General features: G+C 54.7%; 1 protein-coding gene across 1 annotated transcript in view; it reads left to right on the top strand.

Moving 5' to 3' along the window:
- Nucleotides 1-15744, top strand: part of QSOX2 (quiescin sulfhydryl oxidase 2) — a 33737-nt gene that overhangs the window by 3222 nt on the left and 14771 nt on the right. Inside the window, exons 2-5 of the mRNA XM_046674253.1 lie at nt 11035-11135; nt 13263-13311; nt 14000-14105; nt 14256-14346. Of these exons, the coding sequence (XP_046530209.1) occupies nt 11035-11135; nt 13263-13311; nt 14000-14105; nt 14256-14346 (347 nt within the window). The remainder of the gene's footprint in view (nt 1-11034; nt 11136-13262; nt 13312-13999; nt 14106-14255; nt 14347-15744) is intronic.

Here is a 15744-nt window from a genome sequence, read left to right on the forward strand (position 1 = left end):
TCAGTTTGTGGTGCCGCCGCCTCCTGCGGTGGGAGCTGGGATGCCTGTGGCCCAGGGCAACCCCGCACCACTGAGGCCTCCGTGCGGAGACTGTCCTCAACGCAAGGAGGGTCCCTCTCAGCGCCACCGGGGCCTTGGTATCTGTCCTTGCTTGGCTCTCGGAAGCAGAGCACCAGGGGAAGCAGGAGCAGACTTTCTGTAATTGGCCCCACAATTCTAGATGAGAGACTCAAAGGGGAACTCGAGACTTGGCGGCTGTTACGTACAACACGTGCCTTATTTCCCCACCCTGCCGTCCTGCAGCCTGAAAGGGGGCATTGGCGCATTTGGGTCACAGTGGTAACACCTGAGGCTGAGTGAGACTGAGTCATCCACTCATGGTCACACAGCTGAGTGACAGGCTGGATAACTCCAGAGCCCCAGTGGCTCACTCCGTGTGTCTCTGGAGGCCATGGCTGGGGGCACGGCCTGCAGGCAAAGATGGCCGCTCCGTGCCTGCCACTGCATCCTGTCGGCTCTGTCTTGCCTCCCACTGAGCTCTTCATTCACCACCTGGTCGGCCTTCCGTCCATGTGGCTACACCGCGGCTTCCTGGAGATGCACTAGACCACTTGGTATTCCCCGCAAGAAGAAGGAAGAGGGCACTGAGGGGGCGGGGGTGCTGCTGGCAGCAGGAGGGACTGCTGAGCATGCCTGCAGGTGTGTGGCAGAACAGAGAGCCCCAGGAGGGCTGCTGGGAGCTCACCAGGGCTCGGAGAGGGCGAAAAGAGAAGGCAAGAGGCAGGCTGCTGGTGTCCTCCCAGTGCGGGCGCAGGAAGCCTGTGGTGCCCCCTCCCAGGTGGCCGTGGTCAGCCCCACTGAGATGCCCTGTGAGACGCAGGCTTCCTGACGACCGAGTCCGGAGGGAGGAGCACCACCGCTGCCTGAAGCTTGGGACCCTGAGCGACGAAGCCCCGAACCCCCGTCAGTAATGTGGCCGGCGCCCCCTCTGCTCTCGAGCCGAGCTGGGACTGAGGTTCTCACAAGCGCCTCCTTTCTCGTGCCACACCGCTGCGATGCTTCGGTGTTTATCTCCAAGAGATGATGCTCGCCCAGGAGTTGCTGTTTACCGTCAGCACTCTGGAATGCCTGCCAGCCGAATCCAGCGTTACTTTAACAACCCCCCGGCCAACACCCAGGATGAAAGGACCCTTGAGACTCTGGCCCGGCCCTCGACTCCCATATGCGGCTGAGACAGAGCAGTGGACTCTCAGGCCAACTCTGGGTCACTTCTGAGTCACTGGTGCCGGCTCTACTTGTTAGCATGTGGCTTAATCTCTGCCCAGGCCTATACATCCTACACTGCGGCTTGAACTTGGAGCTTATCTAAAAAGACCTCTGCTCGGCCAGGAAGGGGCCTGCCCCAGGGGAGGGAATGTGGGGCCGGAAAACCGGCATGGCCCTGAGTTCTCATGAGGGTGGAGAAGCCACGATGGAGCTCTGGGCCTTAAACACTGCACTCCAGCTGCGTTCTTTAAAACCTAGGAGGTTAACTAATCTGTACTGTAATCATTTTTTAGTGCTAATTGATGCTTGACCATAAATCAGACTTTCATAGACTTTTTCATTAGAACCTGACCACTAAGGGTAAAAGGTTTAATCCTGTTAGGTTAAGTAATATAGTTACTTAACAGGGAAACTTGAAATGATTTTTACTCTACTGCATTATGAAAGCTGAATTATTTCACAAGTGTTTTTAAGCCTGTGGTACTAAAAATAGGCAGGCTCGGGAGCGCGTGGCCTGACTTCCCCGTGGGTGCCCTGGTGGGCGCAGGCTTGCGCGCCTCCCAGCTGGCACTCTGCACCCTGTGTTTGGCTGGGGGCGGATGGCGGGAAAGCAGGCGGTCTGCATTCAGTTTTGAGCGTTTCTCTCCTTTGTCTGGTGGGATCCAGACAGGTGGGCAAGGCGGGTGGAGGGGAGGGGACAAGCTGAATGAGGCACATACCCTCAAGCTAGACTTTGAATTGGTGCACATTTTACTTGATAAAATAGACTGTCTCTCTATTGTATTGCTGTGAATGCCGTCCATCTGCCAGATACTTATAGTGACTTCTGGCGCCGAAATTCTCCTTCTTCTGCTTCCCTCGGGAGCCCCCCGCCCTGCACAGGTACGCCTTCTGCCAGAGAGACAGAGGCCCTGTGAAGTGTCGGTATGCCCTCCACCAGGATGGCCAACAGGCTTCAAGTGAGCCACGGCACTGTCCGTCAGTGCTCCCTGTGGAAGCGGCTCTGATGTCTGCTCTGCGTCCGTACCCGCACGCTGTGGACCGCGCACTGAGTGCTCCCCTGCCCAAGTGCTGTGCTCAGTGCCCTCCTGAGTGGAGCCTGGACTTCACGGGGAGGAACAGATGGTGAGCAGAAAGAGAAACCAAACGGATAGGTAGACTGCAGGTGACAGGTCCCAGGAAGATAAACAGGATGACTGGGCTGGCTGGCACAGGGCCGTGGAGGAAGACCTCAGAGGGGCGGCGTTTGAGACTCGGAAGACTAGGCAGGCGGGGCAGCCGAGGGAGGGGCACGCCACATGGAGGTGACAACCGGTGCAAAGGCCTGAGACAGGCGGGGCTGTGCCAAGTCCAGAGCACTGTGAAGGGTCATTGTGTCCTAGGGTGGCGAACCGAGGTGGTTCCGATGGCCTGGGCAGCAGGAGAAGCAGGCGGGCGCAGGCTTGTGGGCTGGGTGCACACACGCCTCCTGGACAGCGGGAAGGAGGAGTGGTTCCAGCAGGGAGCCCTGTGACCTAGTTCCCGTGTGGAAAACGTCTGTGCTCCCTGGAGAACTGAGGGCCAGACACCAGCTGCGGCGGGGATCGGGATGCTGTGCCAGAGGTGAGGCGGCTCCCCCACTCCACCAGGTCAGGGCCAGCAGCCTGTGAGGGGAAGAAGAGGATCGTGGGGGTAGAAGGCTTGTCTTTCTAAAGCCAGTTCAGGTGTTTTGGGGTTGATCTGCAGGTTTGTGCAGAGAAGGAAAGACTGCTTTCCAGGTAGAATTGTGTTTTTGGATAGATGGTCTTTGGCCAAAGCTTGCCGAGTGAAGCGTCTCGCGCCCCGGGAGCCGAGCGCGGGGTTGCAGCGTTGCCGTCGTGTCTGTATCCAGGGCACAGCTGACATTCCTGCCCTGAGCCAGTCACTGCCCGGTGCTGGCTAGTTTTCCTCTACATCCTGCTGTAAGAAACCTTATTGAAAAAAGGACCAAAAGGGGGTCACATGTCCTCTCAGTGTCATGTTGGGGTGTCATTTCACAGGCTCCCCCAGGGCCGATTTTCCAGGGGAAGTGCCTGTGTTGGACTGTACTTAGCCGTTAACTCAGGACGCAGAGTCTGACACTGCGCGTGAACCCCCAGACCTTGTCTGGTGGACAGCTTCTGTCCGGGAAAACGGGGAGCCCCAAAAGTGAGGGTCTTCCTGCCCTGTGGGTGCTGGCCAGCATTGTCTCCTGGTCGGGCTGTTCCTGCTGGCCGTGGGCTCAATCCCTGCGCACCTGCCACATCCTTTGGTCGGCAGTCCAGTGATGCCTGTGCATTCTGTGTTTGTCCGAGTTGCCTTTAGCTTTTTGGAAATTATGCCCTGAGGCTGGCTTAGGATGGACTCAGTGTGGAGCCCTCATACTGGTAAATTTGCCGAGAGTTTTCTTTATCAGAGATGTCGAAGTGCACACGAGCTGGGATCGGTTTTCCTGAAACGCCCCGCCGTCAGACTTGCGGAGGCCTGCTGCTTTTTCAGGTCACATGGCAACTGTGGCTCTTTTCACCACTGTGATGGGAATAGGCAGTTGGTTAAAACCTGGGGAAAACCAAGGTTTTTCTTTTCCTTTTTCATTTTTAAGCTGCCAGCAGTCATGCCCTATTTCAGAGGGCAGGGTCCACCCGCCGGACACCTGGGAGGTCAAAGGAGCTTCGAAAAACCGGAGTTGGTGACAACAGTTTGCACTGTCTTCACTTCCTCTGCTTAGGGGCACCTGAGCTAAAACCGTGCACTTCCCTGGAGCCCAGGCTGCACCTCCTCTCCCTGCCCCCAGGCTGGGGCCTCAGGGAGGAGAGCTGGCTCCCTGCTTCTGGGGGGCAGGAGTGGGCACAGGGCAGGAGGCGGAGGATCAAGAGGGCTCTTTCCGTTGAGTTTCGAGAAGGATGCCTGGGACAGCCAAGTGGACATGGCAAGTAGCTGAGTGATGCATACAGTGTGGGCTAGAGTGTGGGGAGAGAGGTCAGGGGGTTGACATGTGATGGGTCAGCCGCCCTCCACCCTGCCCTGACCCCCAGGGACTTGGGACAAGGGAGAAGGTTCCTGCTCTGCTGGTGATCTGTGCCCATTTCCTCCAAAATATCCATGGTCAGAGAGTGGTAGTTGAAATGTTAGTTTCAGGGAAGGACTGTGGGGCGCGGGTGTGTGAGGGCCTTCCTGTCCGCCCAGGATCTGCGTGTTGGGCAGGGGACTGACCTGGAGAGAAGCTGTCTCGGCCGTCCTCTCTGTAGCTGCCAGAGCCCCGCAGGAGGCTGCCTGGGTGTCACTGGGCACTGAGATGAGAAGGAGGGTGGCAGCCACTCTGCACTTGCTCTGGCTGCCATGACCCTGCGCTGTTTGTCAGAGCAGTGCAGTCGTTCACTCATCACCCCGTGATGTTTCTGAGTTCTCCATGCAGATCAGTGGCTGCTGTGGCTCTCGGGACAAAGCACAGAATCCCTCCTGAGGTCTGCAGCCTCGAGGGGACTGGCACAGCCCACAAACTCTGGAGGTGCTCACACGGCCGCCCTCCCTCCCACCTTGCTGGGCTCCACCTGGACTTGTCTTCCCTTTCTCGTTCCTCTGGGCTCTGGTAGTAGTCACTGTCCAGTAGGACAGCAGTTCCCAGGGTCACATGAGTTTGCCGTTGGTCTGCATGAGCATGTTCCCACTGCTCTGCCAGCCAGAGCTGGCTGTGGCGAGCGCTCAGGACATGTTCTAGCAGCACATGCTTGCCCACCTTGCCATGAGCCCCTCTGTGCTCACAGCACCCTTAGGAGAAAGAAATTATCTGGCATCTCTGTTTTACAGGTGGGGCAACCGAGGTGCAGAGAGACTGATAAGTTGCCCAGCTTCTCAAAACCTGTAAGCGGCAGAGCAGGGTGTGGGATGGACACTGCCTGCAGATAGATGTCCTCGCGTTGTCTGGCGCTGCCTGCTGTCCATCTACAAGGATGGGCCTGCCGGTGCTGGGCCAGGTCAGCTTGCTCGGTGGGGACCAAGCTAGACTAGTACTTGGGAAAGATGCGCAGAGGAGGTGGCGTTTAGACAGAGACCCTGGAGGGCAAATGGGAACGAGTTCAGTAAAGAGGTTGGGATGGGGTCCAGGCAGAAGCCAGAAGATGTCAGGCTGTGACCTAATAAGAGTCTGGAAGGACGCGCAGTGGCCATCAGGGGTGGGCGCGGGCGGGACACAGTGAGGCTGCAGGACCACGGGGCGGGGGCTCGTCCACACTGTGTTGAGACTGGCCTTGCTTCTGAGACTGTGGAGAGCCATCAGGGTCCATTCAGGATGGTGGCCTGGTCCCAGCTTACTGCTGCCTGTCCACACAAAGGAATGGCGGTTGCTCACTGACTCCCTCCCAGAAAGGCTCCCAGGGTGCTGGTGTGTGCTGGTGACCACCCCTAGCAAAGCCCCTCCTTGCCTGACTCAGCCTGCCTCTTTTTTTTTTCCTTTTTTTTTTTGAGGACAATTAGCCCTGAGCTAACATCTGCTGCCAATCCTTCTCTTTTTGCTGAGGAAGACTGTCTCCGAGCTAGCATCCTTGCCCATCTTCCTCCACTTTATATATGGGACACCTGCCACAGCATGGCTTGACAGGCAGTGCATAGGTCCTTACCCAGGATCCGAACCAGCCAACCCCTCGGCCTGCCTTTACTCCTCCTGTTTCTCCACCCAACCATCTCCTTTGTCAGACTGAAAAGAATTTCCCACCATTCCACTGGGTGTCGGTGAATTAGTGTATTGTCAACAGTGAGCTGGAAAAGAGTGATCTGCCGGTTATACATGGGCCGCCCAGTGTGGAGATTGGTGAGGAAAGCAGTGCTCAGCCTCGTGGATCAGGAGTGTAATGAGGAGTAGAGGGCATAGAAGGAGAGGAAGGCTGCCCACCCAGCAGTTTCCTCCACCTTCCTGCTCACTGTCTGGGAGTCAAAGGAAGGCACTGCTCAAGGACAGATGGCTCGTCATGGCTGGGGGAGCCGGGCGGGCAGGGCTAGGAGGCAGAGCATTGGGTCCCTCCCCACTTGTCCTGTAGGGACCTTGGGCTCAGTTTCCTCACCTGTAAAGTAGGGATGGTGACAGCCATGTCCCAGGCTTGGATGTGAAGCTGAAGTGGGACAGCGTGGTCAGAGTACTTTTAAAACATCGAGTCCTGAACAAGATGCAAGGAGGCGAAGACAGGGTCGTGTTGGCCGGGGGGTCAGAAATGGTGCCACGAATAGGAAGTGACTGCTCTTCTGCTGTCTTGTTGCATTCCGTGCCATGAACGCTGGCTGCCTCAGGAGGGGACACATGCTGACTGCTACGTTCCTGCCCCTTGGGGCAGGGCTCCTGGTCTAGAGGAGAGCAGGTGTAGAATACGGTGGGAATACAAGGATAATTTGTTTTCCCAAAGAATTGATTTCCCATATATTTAAGAAGGCTAAATGTCGTGCAGAGGCCTTTTGAAGACGTTGTCGGGTGACATGTTGGTTTAGTCCACGCGTGGCTCTAAGGGTTTAGAGGAGTGGACGTTTGGCTGCGGCCTTGGCAGCAGATGGAATTGGAGGAGGGGTGAGTCTGCATTTGAGGTAGTAGGGTGAAGGGAGGAGAATATTCTGGTGAGACATGCACAACACTGACAAAAGTGCAAGGCGGGCGTGCTGCTATTACTGATGTTTGCTCTGTGCCTGTGATGGTGGCGGCAGGCTCTGGAGCCACCGAGCTGACGCGGAACCTGGGGCAGATTCCTCAGGCTCTCCGAGCTTCAGCCTCCTCATCCGTGCCATCCTGCCTCTGTCACCAGGCAGATCCCCACGGTGCCTCGCTTGGTAAGAAAACTTTGTAAACTTGCTTTGTTTGGGAGGCAAGGCGGGTGGGAGCTTTTCTTGCTGTTGTAACTGTGCCTGGTAGGGCTTGAGGGAAGTCTCTCTAAGGAGGTGACATTTGTGTTGAAATTGATTTTAAAAAAAAGCAGCCAAGTACAGGTCACAGAAAGCAGTGTTCTGCCCAAGGACGAGCAGTTGCGAAGGTCTCAGGGTAGCAGTGTGTGTGGACCTGTCGGTGGCTTGAGGGTGAGGAAGGGGGAGATGGAGGGTATGAGGAGGGGAGTCATGTGGCTGACGCAGGGCCCGAGGACGCACTTCCAGACGTGCAGGCCTCACTGAGGGCTCGGCACCCTCCAAGGCCCCTGCCAGCTAAAGCTAGGATTTTAAGAATCGCATAGTTAAATCTTGATTTGAATGTTTACTTACTTTCTTATTGTGGAAGGACAGTAGATGGGAACAACTTGCAAATCTCTGGGCCTTGGGGAATTTGAAGTCCAGCGGGAAAGACAGAACAGCACAAAGAGTCGGTAACACGGTGAATTTGGTGGGGCTGCTGGCTGCTGCCCCAGGAGACGCAGACTTTACCCGCGTGCTGGGAGCCGGGCCCGTGTGTGTGGGGTGCTGTCCTCAAAGCCGACTATTAAGTCACCGTTGGGGTGGTGGGGTGGCTGAGCTGGGGCATAGGAGCCACGTGGCAGCATCGAGGCCTTGCTCCCATCTGGAGCTGCAGGGCCAGGCCTGGCACGGAGGTGTGGGCGAGCCCGCCAGAGCCTCCGGTTCCTCTGGGATGGGTTCTCAGCGCTTGGGATGCTGCAGCCAGGGTGACGAAGCCGTTAACACAGTACTGACAGCCTTTCCTACCAGCCACGTCTGCAACTGGCGTGTCCACCTTTCTCCAGGGCTGTGTTAGACTCAGGAGGGTGATTAAAAAGTGGTTGTTCCTGCCCTGGCCTGGTCGGATTTTCATCCGGCGTCGTTGCACCTACGGCGCCGTGGACATCAGCATCTTTCGCTGGGCCCTGTGTGGAGCCTTCTTGCACCCTCACCTCAGGAAGGGTGGAGACTGAGAGCAAAGAACACGCAGGCGGCAGCGCACAACCTGTCGCACACGGTCTGCACAAGTACCCTGGGGATTAGAATGTTTTCCGTTTATTTTTATAAATAACACATACTTGTTAAGAAAAATCTGAAAAACAGAGAAGTAAGGCTGAGTGAGTTCCTCCCGCAAAGCCAATCGTGAGGAAGGTCTCTGAGTGTTTCCTCTGTGTCGGGCTTGCTGGGTCCTTTCCCTGTGGTCGTGGTGCATGCTCAGTGTGGCGCTTGGAGCTTGCAGCGGTGCCTCACTGTCTTACTCTTTCTGGGCAGTAGGGTGCTTTTTTAAGCGTGAAATCAAAGTGTGTCCTGGAAATTCCTAGTAAACGATGAAGCTGTGTGTTTGTGAGCAGGGAAGAGGCGGAACCAATGACACACTTTGGCGAGGTGAATGGAAGGAGAAGCTAAGAGGACAGGCTCGGAAAGGCCACCAGCAGAGTGGCCGGCGCGGTCCGAGCGGAAGGTGCAAGTGCGAGGCGCAGCGCTGGGCGTCCCGTGCACGTGACCCCAGAAAGATGGGGCTGCCATTCAGGACGTCCCGTGGGTCTGCTGCGCCCCTGGGGGCGTGTTAGCTGTTCTCCCTCAGTCCTGTGCACGTGACCCCAGAAAGATGGGGCTGCCATTCAGGACGTTTCTGTGACTGTTTTTCAACCATTTACAGTGGCCTCTGAACGTGAGTTGGTTTCACTGAGGCCATGTAAGCGGAACAATCTGTGGTCATTGATTGTAAAAGACATAGCTTTGGGGTTTTTTTACTTTATCTTTTGCGTTATATTAATACTGGTAAGTATTTTTTATAATTACAGAGGGAAAAGTCATGCATTTTAAAGCAAAAGTGGTATATGTATATTCAGACCTTCATATCTGTACAGTATCTAGTGATGGTCAATATTTTCTCTCTCCTTCCAGACGTGTTTTTAATATAACCTCTGAAGTTTTAGATCATAGCCAGTACTCAGAGAAAACTCGTTTTACATGATTTTTAGCCACATTCCTGGTTTAGACCAGTGTCGTATGGGGACACAAGGCATTGTCACAAGGAGACGGTGACAGACAGTTGTGAGTCCCACGCAGAGGTCACTGAGCTGCAGGAGACGGTGAGTGGGACTTGCCTGGTCCCTGGAGTGCTCCCTCCCCCAGGCTGCTTTCTCACGCTGTGTGCTCTGCTGTTCGTGTCTCTCCAAGGCCACCATGATGCTTGGCTGTCCTGCCTCCTTAGGCTGTTCCCCTGTGGGCGAGGAGCCAGGAAAAGAGAAAAGCTCAGTAGTCATCTTTGGAGGATGTTAGGGAAACACTTCCTTTGAAACCGGTGACTAAAGGGACAAGGTAAGGTTTCACTTACCTCCCGTGTGTGAACCGGCCCGCAAGGTCCCCGTGAGCGAAGGTTCCTCTGTACGGAGGCGTCCCCATCTGTTAGAGAGGCGGGGATGAGAGGAGACGCCCCCACCTGCCTGCAGCCTCCAGGAGTTAATGCGTTGGGGGGTGTCAGTAAGAACGGAGGCAGAAGCACGCCGCACCACCTGGGAAGCAATCTGCCCAGAAGAAGCGGACGCAGGTGTAGATCTAAGGATGAACATTTACAGGAAATCCAGGCAGAGGGCCCACAGGACACAGCATCCGAGCTCTTCACTAAGCAAGTGCGCACGCGTCCGCCTGCGGCCACAAACAGGCCCTCTTTGGACCCAATTCAAACAAACCGTTTAAGCAAAAAGGAGACCGTTAGGGAGATTTGAATCCTGACTAGCTGTTGGTTGCTGTTAGCGTGTTGGTCTGATAATGGTAGTGTGCCTACGCTGGGAAAGGGGCCTCGTCTTTTAGAGGCACAAGATCGTAGACGACGACGCAGTGACCGGCTGGCTGAGGGCTGCTTCAGGCCAGTTCCGGAAGTGAGTGGGGATTTGGATGAAACCAGATTTGCTGTGGGCTGGTCAATGTTGATACTGAGATGAGGGACACATGGGGGTTGTTATATGATTGTCTCTTTTTTTTTTTTTTTAATTTTTTTAAAGATTTTATTTTTTCCTTTTTCTCCCCAAAGCCCCCCGGTACATAGTTGTGTATTCTTCGTTGTGGGTTCCTCTAGTTGTGGCATGTGGGACGCTGCCTCAGCGTGGTCTGACGAGCAGTGCCATGTCCGCGCTCAGGATTCGAACCGACGAAACACTGGGCCGCCTGCAGCGGAGCGCGCGAACTTAACCACTCGGCCACGGGGCCAGCCCCTGATTGTCTCTTTTTTTAACATGTTGGAAATTTTCCATAATAAAAACTTTAAAGATGGGGAAAAAATATATATTTGAAACTGCTCCTTTTCTATCCCAAGAATGGCAACAGCATTCGAGGGTTTGTGGGAGGCGTCTTGGGAAAGTGTTGGAAACCACTTCCTAGTGTTTTTACACACCAGTGTCTTTGACTTGAAAGACCAGTGGTCAGACGCTGCCAGTTCTTAGTCTCATGAGAGTGAGTGTGTGGGAACGTCCCAGCTAAACAGCCAGACCATGTCGGATTAATCTGCACATGCTCCCCTGGTGCCCCTGCCGAGGGGCCGGCCAGCGCTGACAGCCCTCTTGTTACCAGTGCCTTCATCCATCACCAGGTCCTTCATTAAGAGACCGCGGCTTCGGAAGCTGCGGAGCGATTTGCAAGTTCAGCAGAAATCAGTTTGCTGTGTTTTCATCAGTGTTGGAGACGCATCCATGCTGTTGGCTGAAGCTGTGTTTTCTTCCCCACCTTGACTCAGGAATGTTCTGTGCCTGGAAGGGCTCAATTGATGACCTGAAGGGAGGCATGGGCTGATGGCTCACGTGGATGCGGGCCTGGGGTGGGACCGGCCAGCCCAGTGCCCGCTGCCCTGAAGGCCATGCTTCTGCTTTTCAGACTGGGCCGCTGCCGTCCGCGTCGCTGCCCTGGACTGTGCAGAAGAAAAGAACCACGAGGTGTGCCGAGCCTATGACATCCACTTCTACCCCACCTTCCGGGTGAGCGCCATCCTGCCCTCTCTGGGCAGGCTCCTTCCTCTGTCCCTTTTGCCATCTGTGCCCACCTTTCTTCACGAGGGGCTTCTTTTAAGTCGAAATTCACCACATAATGTAATTTCTACATTTTTAGCATTTTGCGCATGCTTCTTGAAACTTAATAGGAATTTCTGTTTGCAAAGGGTCACCTCCTTCATTCCACCTGTTGGGTGTGTCAGTCGCTATGGGACTGTCCACACACGCAGCCCCGCTCACACCCAGCGAGGTGACAGTCGGCATGGTCAGTGAGTGTGGGAGTGATGGGGAGCCGCGCTGGAACCCTGGTCTAAGGCCTCCCCACCCCGTGCGTCCACCACGTGTGTGGCCTGTGCGGGGCTGCCCCCTTGGTGCTCTGCACGTGCGCTGATCCGCCAGTGCCGCTCTGACGCCCGGCCTGTGTGCTGGGTCTGCCCCCAGACAGGTTTATACCTGTTTCTTCCGCCAGGGGGCAGAGGGTAAAGTGGGATCTGTGGCAAGTCAGAACCACATATGCATCTGTGTGTGCACGTGTGTGCGGTCACATGCCTGCACAGAGCACATCATGGTGACATGGACATCTCAGGAAAAATGCACCTCTCAGCCCCCATGCCCTGTCAGCCCCAGAGTCCTGTGCTCTGTGGCGCAGTGTCCCTGTTCCCCACTCTGCTTGCTGAGCTGGGGTTTTGTTTGTTTTTTTTTCCTTCTTCTCTGCAAAGCTCCCCAGTACATTGTATGTTGTAGTTGTATGTTGTATATTGTATATTGTAGTTGTATATTGTAGTTGTGAGTTTCTCTGGTTGTGCTATGTGGAACACCACCTCAGCATGGCCTGACGGGCAGTGCCATGTCCACACCCAGGGTCTGAACCAGTGAAACCCTGGGCCACCAAAGCAGAGCACGTGAACCTAACCACTGGCCACGGGGCCAGCCCCCTGAGCTGGGTATTGACTGTTGTCACGGCAGCTGTGCATCTGTCACCCACACAGACCACGTGCACTGGCCTGCCTGGTACCCCAGTCCCACCAGAGGGACCCTTCTCCTGAGTCCGGCGTCACTTGTCCGAGAGTTTTATCACATTGAATGTGCTCCTGTCTTGCTTTTTCCACTTTGGGCACCGGATGCGGTGCTGTGTGTATGCTTGGGCCTTCACTTTCACTTACGAGGGCGTTGCTAGGGGCCACCCACATTGTTGTGTGGCTGTGGCTCATTGGTTTTAGTTGCTGAGTGATATCCCCTTATGTCATGGTAGCACAGGTTCCTGTCCCCTGTCCTGACTGGGCACTTGTGCTGCTCCTGGCTTGGCTGCCGTGAGCGTTCTCGCGCATGTCCTGTTGTCCGTGGCTGGAGTTCCATGTGGGCACGGGCCTGGAGTGCAGCTGCTGGGCCGTAGGGCACACGAACCATCCCTGCCGACCGTGATAGTGATCACATCTTCTGTGTTTGTTGCTTGTGTGTCACCCCATGTGTGAAATGTCTCTTCGTGTCGTTTGCCTGTTTTCCTCTGGGGCTGTTTGTATTTTCTTTGATTTATTGAAGACTGCGTGTTCTCGACGCTTCCCTTCTTTCAGTTGTGAGGCTTGGGAGTGTCTTCACCCCGTTTGTAGCCGTCTTTAATGTGTGTTTTGATGAAGAAGGTTTTAAGCGTAAATCAGCATAAATCCTGCTCCCGTGCTCAGAGGGCCTCGGCAGAGTCTGCGTCCCCCCCTGGAGCCGTTTGTGTTCTGCGAGCTGGCTGTCGGGACACAGTTAACCCAGAGTCAGGGAGGGCGCCCTCTTTTGTGGTTTGTGTTATGCGAGCTGGCCGTCTGGACACAGTTAACGCCAGAGTCGGCGGGGGAGGGGGGCGCCCTCTTTTGTGGTTCTAACCCTCTGGTCAGAAAATGTAAACAACAGCATTCTGACGGGTATTAACCACCACTCGTAAATCTGGTAGGAAACACGAATATCCACAGAGACACATAGAAACAGGGTTCGTCATCAGTTAAGGTGACCTTTCTGGAGGAAGTGGACCAAGACTGTCTTTAAGATGATGGTCATTTGTTGCTTAAAGATTAACCACTTACACAGACACCAGGCAAGGCTGTTTCTTATTTGTTCTGTGTTTTCTCTTAGTATTTTAAGGCATTTACAAAGGACTTCACAACTGGAGAAAATTTTAAAGGTAAGGACATAAGCATTGTATTTTACGCTCTTAGATTCACCTCATAAACCAATTAAAGTAAAAATGGTTTTAGGAGCCTAGAAGGCTCACCTGATGGGGTCTGTGCCCCCACAGCATGTTCGCGTCAGCGCCATCCTACCTGTCTTTCCTTTAAGAGTTCAAACAGTCATAGTTTCATAAAATTTTTATTTTGTCTTTGCCTTCTTTGGCAAATACGGTGGTGAGTTTTCTTTTTTTAAGTAAACTTGTTTTTATTGAAAAAAGACATTTGGAGACGTGCACACATGACACGTGCACACCTGGTGAGTTTTCATGCGTGAACCCATGGGTAGCCAGTGTCCAGACGTCAGCCGCGGGTGACAGCTGTTCTACGTACATCAGAGGTCGTTTGCACGTTTCTGAACTTAGTGTAAATGGACTCGCAGCATGTCTGGCCCCTTTGTCTCCATGCTGGGTGTGAGATTCATCCTTATTGCCATGTGTCCCCAAATCCCAATTGTTCCCACCCTCGTGGCTGTCGTCTCCTGTTGTGTGAAGCCACCGCTGTCTGCTGCGCACTCCCTGGCCTTGGTGCACCCTGCTGGGGTTCCCTGAGTGACGCGTGCCCGCGCCATGCCCTCTGGGGCCCTGGGTGGGTGGGCGCTCCACGCGGCGGATGCGGCCGTGATCGTGGCGTGCTTCCCTGCAGGGCCTGACCGAGAGCTGCAGACGGTGCGGCACACCATGATCGATTTCCTGCAGAACCACACGGACAGACGCAGGCCTCCCGCCTGCCCGTCTTTGGACCCTATTCGGTGCGTAGTTCTGTAAAGACAGTGACACTTTACCAGTTGAATTTAATTTTGTAAAATATAGATTTTCATTAAGTGCTATGGGCACTGGTCTATGATGGCCAGCTCACTGTTCTTGAAAGCACTAAAAGCCTCTTTTTTTTCTGTTAAAAGGCCCAGTGATGTTCTTTCCCTCATTGATAACCATGATGGGCGTTATGTGGCGATTTTGTTTGAAAGCAACAGCTCCTACGTTGGCCGTGAGGTACCGTGTGGCTTCTTTCCCGTCTGCCCACGTGGTGGGAGTCGCGTGTTGGGTCTGCAGTTAGACCCCCACATAGCAGCTGCTTCTCCTTGCCTCGTGCGCTTGGGTTTCGTTCCTTCTCGTTAATTCGCGGCATCGTGGTGCGTGCTGTTCAGTGAATTTGCTGGTATAGAGGGAAGACTGAGAGTGGGGGCGTGCCTCCGAGGGGAGGCAGGAAAGGCCCCAGAGTGATGCCTCCGTCCCTGGCGTGGGGCTGGGAGGGAGGCTCTGTGTGGGCGGGGGGCCCTGGTTTTTCGTGACAAGCTGTGTCTTTCCTTGAGGGCATGCTTGCTTGCTTCTGCGTTATTAGCAAGATTTTTTCTCTGCTGTATTCTGAACTCTCAACTTTTTTGCCAAGTCCAAGATTCTGTAATACATTGTTTCTGTCATCGAACTTTGTTCTGTCATTTCGCATGTGGGTCTGAAACCTTTGCCTTTGGCGAACTCTCAGTAAAATCCAGGGATGGGATCTGGGGATGGGTGAGAGGAGTTCCCTGACACGTGGCTGGCTGGCTGAGAGGAGAGGAGGCGCCTCCCTCTGGGAACTTGGGAACTGCTTCCTCCGCGCCGAGCCGCCGGCTCCCTCCCTTTTGCCATGAGCTCAGGAGGCAGTGTGCTCCCCTGGGCGCTTTGCTGACACGCGTGAGCAAGCTTTGATGTGGATGCATGTGTGAGCACCATCCAGGTTTGCTGGTGACAACAGGCTGCTTTCTCTGGCTGACCACGCTCGAGCCTGGCTCATAAGAGTCCTGGTGGCTGCTGTGCCTGGTCTGCACTGTGAGCGAACGCCCTTCTTCAGGACACGGCTGGCTCTGTTGCTGTCTAAGAGAAGTCAGGAAGGGCAGGTTCTGTGCTTGATTTCTTGGTGGTGTGCAGGGATTGCGGGTCATCTTTCATACTGGTCCAGCTCCTGAGATGCCACTCCTATGGGCCCTCTGCTACCAAGACCTTGTCACTCTGCCTTCAGCCTAAGCAGGACCAGACAGGGGCAGGTCCCGAGGGAAGGAACGGCCAGCCCGGAGCCTGCTGGCACTTCGCTTGGCTGACCAGGGCTGTGTTGCTCTCGGGGGCTGCTGTTAGCTTCCCAAATTCAGGGTACATGCTGCCTGGTGCATGGCCATGTGTGCCAAGGGAAAGCTCAGGGCTAGGGGTGTGGCCCCACAGAGACATGGTGGTGAATGCACTCGCTTGATGAGTGTGAATTTTGTGGAGGATGTGCTGACTTAAAAGTGTAGTCAAGTTCATTGACACACGTTTTCTCTGCTAGTCTCTACGATTGCTGAGATTATAGTTTCTGCCTGCGGCATGTGTCTCAGCATTGCCTTAAAGTGCAATAAAGATTAAGATATAAATGATGGT

Source organism: Equus quagga, chromosome 1 (genome assembly GCF_021613505.1).
Source record: "Equus quagga isolate Etosha38 chromosome 1, UCLA_HA_Equagga_1.0, whole genome shotgun sequence".
In the NCBI taxonomy this organism is placed as follows: domain Eukaryota; kingdom Metazoa; phylum Chordata; class Mammalia; order Perissodactyla; family Equidae; genus Equus; species Equus quagga.